Source organism: Nerophis ophidion, linkage group LG21 (assembly GCF_033978795.1).
Source record: "Nerophis ophidion isolate RoL-2023_Sa linkage group LG21, RoL_Noph_v1.0, whole genome shotgun sequence".
Taxonomy (NCBI): Eukaryota; Metazoa; Chordata; class Actinopteri; order Syngnathiformes; family Syngnathidae; genus Nerophis; species Nerophis ophidion.
In genome coordinates, this window is record NC_084631.1 from 21498684 (window position 1) to 21508775 (window position 10092).

Consider the following 10092-nt stretch of genomic DNA (forward strand, 5'->3'; position numbering starts at 1 on the left):
AGGTCACTGTTTCCTTCCTATGCTGATAAAGTGGTAGAATGCGGTTAGTACTATACACACACATACATCCATTTCCTACCGCTTGTCCCTCTCACGGTGACAGGGGAGGGGGCGTGGTATATCCCAGCTGCACTTTAGTATTTATAATTATATATGACAAAAGAAATTCTTATAATTCATATTTTTTCGCTCACTTGAAAAATGTTCAAGACAAAACTATTTTTTAATGTATTGGCTTTGTCCTTTTTTATTTTCCTGTGGCTTCAAATGCTTTTTGGAAGTAAAATATAAACATGCACTTTAAAAAAAAAAAAAAAAAAAAGGATTTAATCCTGAATTTGCACGTTTTCAATTGATCCAAACAGGCCACATTACTCGATGAGTTGATTATAAATTCAATAAAATAAGTATTTTTAGACATGTTGTGTCATTTTAGAATTATTTGTCAACGGAATTTATTCAATACAAAAAGTAATTCTAGTGTCATTCATTTTCTTTTTGTTCTATGCCGTGTACAAAAAGTAAGGACGCCCGTTTCCGCCACTAAATATAAATATGCACCAATGATAAGCGACAATTATGAGATAAAAAGTAGAAATTAAGTGATGAAAAGTCATAATTATGAGACAAGAAAAATCGAAATTATAATGTAAAAATTCGAAACTATAAAGTCACAATTATGTGATAAAAAAAAATCATGAAAGTTTACATTATGAGATAAGAGGTTGAAATTATGGGATAAAAAAAATCTTAATTATGAGATTTTAAAAAATCGAAATTATGAGCTATTTGCAAATACATTGATTAAAAGTACGACTTTGAGTGTGACTTTTTATCTCATAATTATAACTTTCTTATCTTCATCCATCCATTTTCTACTGCTTGTTCCTTTCGTGGGGGGCGAGGGGTGCTGGAGCCTATCTCCGCTGCATTCGGTCGGCAGGCCGGGTAAACCCTGGAAAAGTCACCACCCCATCTCCATCCATCCATCCATTTTCTACTGCTTGTCCATTTTTTGCGGGTGCTGGAGCCTATCTCGGCTGCACTCGGGCGGAAGGCGATGTACACCCTGAACAAGTCGCAACCTCATCTCCATCCATCCATCCATTTCCTACCGCTTGTCCATTTTTGGGGGGTGCTGGAGCCTATCTCGGCTGCACTCGGGCGGAAGGCGGGGTGCACCCCGGACAAGTCGGCCAGCTCATCTCATCATTTCAAATTTTTGTATGCCTTTTTATCTTAAAATTATGACTTTTCCCCTAATTTATTTTATAATTACTTACCTCACGATTTACAGTTATAGGGTATTTCTTAGTGGCGTAAACATGCTTCCGTTAAATAAATAAAAAAGTATTCATTTTCAATGACGGGATCACGTGGGCAATTATCGTCAATAAGATGCACGTGTGATTTTTTTGGGGGGGGGGCGATGTTATAGGAAGCTCCCTGCGTGGACTCCGAGGCCTCAAGTGGACGCGGAACATTTGTAGGCGCGTGGAAGAAAAATAATGATGAATGTGACATTTTTTTCGGACGTGTTTTACGTGTTAGCCAGTGTTCGTGTTTGTTTGTTTGTTGGGGCAAGTATTAGGCGGGCTTCTGCTATGGAGTCTTCAACGTGATGCGTATTTTTTATTTGTTTTTATTTTTTTATTTAAGGTAAACTTATTTGAAAGAGGGAAAAAAAAGAGTCTGATTTTGTTTCTAAAAGTGGATTTAAAAAAAATAATAATTGAATTTGCGTGAAGCAAGCGGTGACACCATTGGCTGCTAGGAGGCCCCTTAAGCTCCTCCCCCTTTATGCGTGCGACTATTACGGCGTGATCTTATAAGAGCGGGTGAGAGTCCGGTGTCCATCCCGACTCATCAAGCTTCAAAAAGCCCTCCCATCACTGAGTCTGGAGGGGGGAAAAAACACATTTTTGACCCCACTGGACTCTTTAAGCCATGCAGTTGGAGAACATCCTCCCGGGCTCTTTACCCAAAACCTTCTACAACCTTTCCTCCTCGGACAGCGTCAACGGCAGCCCGAGGCCGTCGTCGCAAGTCGAGTACCCGGAGGTGGACCGGACCGAGGCGGCGGAGTCCAACAACAGCGCGCCCAAGAAGTACCAGCTGGGCAGCGGGATGCTGGCCGACCCGGACGGGGACACCTTCGCTAAAACCGGGCCGGACGGGCGCAAAGGCTCCCCGGTGCTCGGCGAGGACGAGCTGAGCAGCGGGCGGCGGTACAGCTTAGACGAACTCGGTTCCGATCGGTATTTCATCTCGTCCGCGCAGGCCAGTTCCGACATGGCGAGTCCGTGTTCCCTCTTTCCCTACGCGGGGCAAACCGGCTCCGTGTACACCGGCACCACCGGGTCCAGGTACCCGGCTTCGCTTCACTACGGCTCGGTGCTGCCGCCCGCCGGTTTCTCCTCCCCGGCCGTGTGCACCGGCAGGAGTCAGTTTGGCAGCGGCGGCTACCAATTCGGTCAGGGGCCCGGGTGCTTGTATCCATCTTATCCCGGGACCGGCATCGGCGCGATGGCTCTGCCGGGCACCGGCGCAGGCCCGAGGGCGCAGGTGTATCTCTGCAACCGGCCTCTTTGGCTCAAGTTCCACCGGCACCAGACCGAGATGATCATCACCAAACAGGGCAGGTGAGAATCCATTACGCAAAATTAAAAAATAATAATAATAATAATAATGGGACAATGTTATTCGTATTATGCACACATTTTTATTCGTTTTTTTTTTAAATTGTCGATTATCCCAAAAAAATTTAGTCACATATGTAAGCATTTAATAATGTTTTTTATTTGTTTTTTTGCCAGACGGATGTTCCCATTCCTGAGCTTCAACATCACCGGACTGAACCTGACGGCCCATTACAACGTCTTTGTAGAAATAGTCCTGGCCGACCCGAACCACTGGCGTTTCCAGGGCGGAAAGTGGGTCACCTGTGGGAAGGCAGACAATAACATGCAAGGTGGGCAATAAAAATTAACATTTGTAGAAAATTTGACCAATTAAATGACCAATGGTTTGTAATTGTGCTGCATTTATTAACGATTTGAAATAAATAGTTTTACTTATCTGACTGAAATATTTAATTAAATGTATCCAACTTGATAATGTGGGTTCTATTTAATTGAATAGCAAACAATGATATAGTAGCAGATAATTTAAATACTAAATGCACTCAGGCCTATGTCTAATTAAACCTAGCAAGCATATTCCGTCCATCTATTTCCTACCGCTTTATCCTTTTTTTTTTTTATATTGAATGTGCATTTTTGCAGGTAACAAAATGTATGTTCACCCCGAGTCCCCAAACACCGGCGCCCACTGGATGAGGCAAGAAATCTCTTTTGGGAAATTGAAGCTGACCAACAACAAAGGAGCCAACAATAACAACACACAGGTAGGGCATGTTGTCAATTTAATAGGATTACATTTCCACTGTCCTCTGCAGTGGACATCCTTGTTTTTGCATGACAGGCTTCTTTTTACCACCGAAAAAAAAAAAATGTCTGGCAAAAACAAATGTCCACTGGAGTGGATGTTGTTTTTTTTCTTGGGGACAAAGTATTATTATTGCAATCAGGATTTTTTTTCATTGTCATTCTCAAATCAAGCACAATAAAATGTCTGACTAAATAAATGCACCAAAAACAAATAGGGGATTTATTCTACTTGCAATCAGGAATTTTCATCCTCATTCTCGTGGATGTTGTTGTTTTTTTTGGGACAAAATATTGTTATTGCAATTAGGATTTTTTTTCATTGTCATTCTCAAATCCAGCACAATAAAATGTCTGACAAAATAAATGCACCAAAAACAAATGGGGGATTTATTCTACTTGCAATCAGGAATTTTCATCCTCATTCTCGTGGATCTTGTTGGTATTTTTTGGGACAAAGTATTATTATTTCAATCAGGATTTTTTTTTCACTGTCATTCTCAAATCAAGCACAATAAAATGTCTGACTAAATAAATGCACCAAAAACAAATGGGGGATTTATTCTACTTGCAATCAAGAATTTTCATCCTCATTCTCAAATAATCAAGTCGAATAAAATGTCTAAATCTGTCAAAAGAGAGAGACCAAAACTAAACGTCAACTGCAGTGGACGCTGTATGGTTCTTAAGTGGATGTATTAATATTTAAGACATTTTGTTTCCTCATTCTCAAATCCTAGTGTCGAATAAAATGTCTAAATCTGACAAAAGGAATAGAAAAAAAATAAATGTCAACTGCAGTGGACGCTGTACAGTAGTTAAGTGTATGTATTTTTGTATTCAAGACATGTTTTCCCCATTCTGAAATAAAGCACATAAAAATGTATAATGCTGATAAAATATACTGACAATGTCCACTGCAGGGGACGTTCGTTTTCATAATATAGCAATCAGTTGTTGTTTTTCTCAATCTCTATTCAAGCACAAATTGGAGTGGAATAAAACTTGTCTAACTTTGACAAAATGAATGAACCAAAAAATGTAAACTACAGTGGACATTGTTTTGGGGGTTTTTAGAGGATGTATTAATATCGTAATCATGCTTCCTCATGCTCAAATCAAGCATTAACTAGAATTGAATAAAAATTTTGTAATTTTGACAAAATGAATGGACCAAATATAGATGTCTCTGTAGTGGACGTTGGTTTTTAGGCTGATTTTTATTTTTGCAATCAGGATTTAAATTTTTTTTTTCACCGTCACTCTCAAAGCAAGCAGAAATTGGAATGGAATAAAAATGTCTAACTGACTAAATAAATACACCAAAAACAAAAGTACATTATATTGCACACTGCTACTTATGGGGGATTTATTCCGATTGTAATCAGGATTTTTCATCGAGTCGAATAAAATGTCTAAATCTGTCCAAAAAAATAGACCTAAAATAAAGGTCAACTGTACTGGATTCTGTACTGAATGTATTGTATTTAAGACCTTTTCTTCATTCTCAATTTAAGCACATATAAAAATGTATAACGCTGATAAAATAGACAAATGTCAACTGCGGTGGATGTTGGTTTTCATAAGCATATAATACAGCAATCTTTTTGTTTTCCAATCTCTATTCAAACACAAATCGGAGTGGAATAAAACATGTCTAACTTTGACAAAATAAATGGACCAAAACATGCATACTAAAGTGGACATTGTTTTTTAGAGGATGTATTAATATTCTAATCACAAGCACAAACTAGAATTGAATGAAAATGTTCTAATTTTGGCAAAAGAAATAGACTAAACATAAATGTCCACTGTAGTGGACGTTGGTTTTTAGGCTGATTTTATTTTGTAAAAAGGATTTTCTTTTTCTTCACTCTCAAATCAAGAACACATTGGAATGGGATAGAAAATGTCCACTGTAGTGCACATTGGTTTCCAGGAGGATCGATTAATATTGTAATCAGGATTGTGTCCCTCATTCTAGAGTCAAGCACAAACTCAACATTGATTTTCATAAGGACATATAATTGTAATCAGTTGTTTTTTTTTCTCCATTTCAAATTAAGCACACGTTAGAGTGGAATACAACAACGGCCTAACTTTAACAAAAGAAAGGCCAAATACAAATGTCTACTACAGTGGACATTGGTAGTTAAAGGATCGTAATCAGGATACGTGTCCTTATTCTCAAATTGGGCACATATTGCGGTGGAATAATGATTTAAATAAAAAAGCTTAACTTTGACAAAAGAGCAACCAAATACAATTGTCTACTACAGTGGACATTGGTACTTAAAGGACTGTAATCAGAATGTTTTCCTTATTCTCAAATTAAGCACATATTGGGGTGGAATAATGATTTAAATTAAAAAAAGCCTAACTTTGACAAAAGAGCAACCAAATACAATTGGTTACTACATTGGACATTTGTAGTTAAAGGACTGTAATCAGGATATTTTTCGTTATTCTCAAACCAAGCACAAATTGGATTTTGATTAAGATGTTGTACTTCTGATAAAACACCAAAAACACATGTGTACTACAGTGGACATTTGCTTTTAGAGGATGTGTTGTTTAATCATAATTTTTCCTCCAATTCAAGCACAAATTGGAATTTAATTAAAATGTTCTAATTAGTTAAAAAGAAATGGACCAAAAACAAATGTCGTCTACAATGGACATTGGTTTTCAGAACAATTAATTATTGAAATAGGAATCCCCCCACCCCCCAACCCCCTCATTTTCAAATCAAGAACAAATTGGAATGGAATAAAAATATGTTGTAAACAGAATGTTTTTTTTTTTTTTTGTCTTTCATTCTCAAATCAAGCAGTGAAGTGAATTATATTTATATAGCGCTTTTTCTATAGTGACTCAAAGCGCTTTACATAGTGAAACCAAATATCAAATTTTTACATTTAAACCAGTGTGGGTGGCACTGGGAGCAGGTGGGTAAAGTGTCTTGCCCGAGGACACAACGGCAGTGACTAGGGTGGCGGAAGCACGGATCGAACCTGCAACCCTCAAGTTGCTGGCACGGCCACTCTACCAACCGAGCTATACCGCCCCAAGCACACATTTTAATGGAATAAAAATGTCCACTGTAGTGGACATTGGTTTCCAGGAGGATTTATTATTATTATTGTAATTCAGATTGTTTCCTTCATTCTCAAATCAAACATACATTTGAAAGGAATACAAATGTCAGATAAAAACAAATGTCCACTGCAGTAGAGGATGTTTTTTAAAACCACATTAAATTGTAAACAGGATGTTGTTTTATTCATTCTCAAACGAAGCACAAATTTGAATGGAATAAAGAGGTGATTGACGTGTTGCATTTACGCAACATTCATGCGTTTCCGTTCACAGATGATAGTCTTGCAGTCTCTTCATAAATACCAACCGCGACTGCACATTGTGGAGGTGACAGAGGACGGCGTGGAGGATATGAGCAACGAGGCCCGAACTCAAACGTTCACCTTCCCTGAGAACCAGTTTATAGCAGTCACTGCCTACCAGAACACGGATGTAAGAATTTAAACGGAGCATTTTAAGTGTTGCTTATTGTATGAATCTGATTTCCTAATGTTTTCCCTCCCAGATCACACAACTGAAGATTGACCACAATCCCTTTGCGAAAGGCTTTCGGGACAATTATGACTCGTAGGTTTCCCCTATTGGACTTTATTGTTATCATTCCATGCTGGCATCTAATCCAATTTTCTTGCTTCATTCCCACAGAATGTACACGGCCCCAGAGAGCGACCGCTTGACTCCATCCCCGACGGACTCTCCCCGGTCGACCCAAATTGTGCCCGGCGCCCGCTACGCCATGCAGCCTTTCTTTCAGGACCAGTTTGTCAACAACCTGCCGCAGAACCGCTTCTACAGCAGCGAACGGGCCGTGCCCCAAACCAGCAGCCTCCTGTCCCCGCAAAGCGAGGACGCCAGCGCCGCCGCATCCGCCCAACGCTGGTTCGTCCCCCCGGTCCAGCAGCCGGGCGCCAACAAGCTGGACCTGTCCTATGAGAATGACTATTCCACCAGTAGTCTGTTGTCCTACGGCATCAAGCCCCTCTCCCTACAGACGTCCCACGCCCTGAGTTACTACCCAGATTCGGCCTTCGCCTCCATGGCCGCGGGGTGGGGCACCAGAAGCTCCTACCAACGCAAGATGACCACTGGCCTTCCCTGGTCACCTCGCCCGAGTCCCCCGGCCTTCCCAGAGGACCAGCTGGGGGCCACTAAAGACAAGCTGCAGGAAGAAACGGCGCCGTCGGCGTCCACCTGGATCGAGACGTCCCACTCGCTGAAATCGGTGGATTCTAGCGACTCAGGCGTGTACTCCATGGTGTGCAAGAGGCGCAAGATGTCCCCCGGGGGCTCCAGCACAGAGAACTCTCCAACAATCAAGTGTGAAGACTTGACCTCGGAGGATTACAATAAGGACAACCCAAAAGGCATGGGTTATTATGCATTCTACACAAGCCCCTAAGACTGTAATTTATTGAAACTAAATATAATTAAATGCGCTCCATTCCTTAATGTCTTTTTTCTCTTTTCTCTAAAGGTGCCAAAGCTTAGTGTTGCGCCCCCAAGCAAGCTGCACAAGGTTATTTTCCCCAGGCCTCACATACCTGAGCAGAAACATGCATAGTGATTGTTGGCTTTGAACTAGCATGTTCATTTTGAAATCCATTTTTTTTTTCCTTTTTTTCCTTTTTTTTTCCATTTACAAAGGTGATTTGTTCCCTCCCTCCCCAATCCTATACCCCACCCTTCTGTATTTAAGTCGTTTTCCGTTGTACAGTATTTGTGCACTTTAGGATGTGATGTATCTTGTACAAATTGTCTTCATGGAGGTGTTATTAAATGGATGAATAAAGCCGCTTTTCATAAAGCATCGTTCAAATGTATTTCCCTGTATGATTTATTCATATTATGCTGCAAAATCAGCATCGGGGCGGGGGGAAAAAGAGGCGTAACGTAAATGAATTTATGATTGCCCATTTGAAGATACATGTGAGTTAAGGCAGTGGTTCTCAACCTTTTTTCAGTGATGTACCCCCTGTGGACATTTTTTTTAATTCAAGTACCCCCTAATCAGAGCAAAGCATTTTTGGTTGGATAAAAGAGATACAGAAGTAAAATACAGCACTATGTCATCAGTTTCTGATTTATTTAATTGTATAATGGTGGAAAATATTGCTCATTTGTAATGGTCTTTCTTGAACTATTTGGAAAAAAAAGATATAAAAATAACTAAAAACTTGTTAAAAAACAAACGATTCAGTTATAAAGATTTCTACACATAGAAGTAATCAACTTAAAGTGCCCTCCTTGGGGATTGTAATAGAGATCCATCTGGATTCATCAACATCATTCTAAACATTTCTACACAAAAAAATAAATCTTTAACAATATTTATGGAACATGTCCACAAGAAATCTAGCTGTCAACACTTAATATTGCATTGTTGTAAAAAAACATTTCCACAGTTTATAAACTACATTCATATTTTGTTGAAGTATAATTCAATAAATATATTTATAAAGGATTTTTGATTTGTTGCTATTTTTAGAATATTTTTTTTGAAATCTCATGTACCCCTTGGCATACCTTCAAGTACCCCCAGGGGTATGCGTACCCCCATTTGAGAACCACTGAGTTAAGGGTTATGTCTTTTAAGCATACAATAAATGAGTCTTACAGGAAAGTGAGTGCTCATTATCCATAATGATATGCAAATTAGCATACTGACAATGCATTTCATACTCAAAATGAATAAACAAATGTGAATAAACTGGTGTTGTAAATGTCATAAGTCATACTTGCCAACCCTCCCAGATTTTCCGGGAGACTCCCGAAATTCAGCGCCTCTCCCGAAAACCTCCCGGAAGAAATTTTCTCCAGGAAATCTCCCGAAATTCACGCCCCCTCCAGCTCCATGCGAACATGAGTGGGGACAGCCTGTTTTCACGTCCGCTTTCCTGTTATATAAACAGCTTGCCTGCCCAATCACGTTACAACATCTACGGATTTTTAATAAAAAACTGCACACACAAGGAGACGAAGCAGAAGAACGAGGAAGTTACAGCAATGGCAACGCCGTCTGTAATAGAGTGATTCTATGTTGTCTGTTGCCATCTCCTGGTGAATGTTGGCTATAGCGTTATGGAGTTGCTTTTTGATTGGCCTACGATTTATGTGGTGTTGTGCACCTGACGGCAAGTGACTCTCGCCAGTACGCAAATGGCGGAACAGAGGCTACTCAAATAGTGAAAGGTAAGTGTTGTTTTTTTTTTTTTTAATAACCAGCAAGCACAGTACAGTTAGTAGAACAACTGTGTTTTTATTACTGTGTATTTGATAGGTGCCATCTGAAATTCAACTATTTCTTTTATTTATATATATAATAAAATAAACATTTATAGCTAGAATTAATTGAAAGTCAAGTATTTCATACATATATATATATATATATATATATATATATATCCATCCATCCATCCATTAAGTACCGCTTATTCCCTTTCGGGGTCGCGGGGGGCGCTGGCGCCTATCTCAGCTACAATCGGGCGGAAGGCGGGTTACACCCTGGACAATATATATATATATATACATATATATATATATATATATA

General features: G+C 39.5%; 1 protein-coding gene across 2 annotated transcripts; it reads left to right on the forward strand.

The window, feature by feature from the left end:
• Positions 1–1407: 1407 nt before the first annotated feature.
• LOC133539867 (eomesodermin-like) lies at positions 1408–8365 on the forward strand. Of its 2 annotated transcripts, XM_061882136.1 has the most exons (7): positions 1408–2642; positions 2817–2971; positions 3285–3406; positions 6819–6977; positions 7051–7112; positions 7191–7909; positions 8020–8365. In XM_061882136.1, exons 1-7 carry the CDS (start codon positions 1948–1950, stop codon positions 8031–8033), a joined length of 1926 nt encoding a protein of 641 aa, XP_061738120.1. In that variant the 5' UTR covers positions 1408–1947; the 3' UTR covers positions 8034–8365. The 2 variants fall into 2 exon arrangements, with proteins under 2 accessions (XP_061738120.1, XP_061738119.1); XM_061882135.1 differs by having other exon boundaries at positions 7191–8365.
• Positions 8366–10092: the final 1727 nt, after the last annotated feature.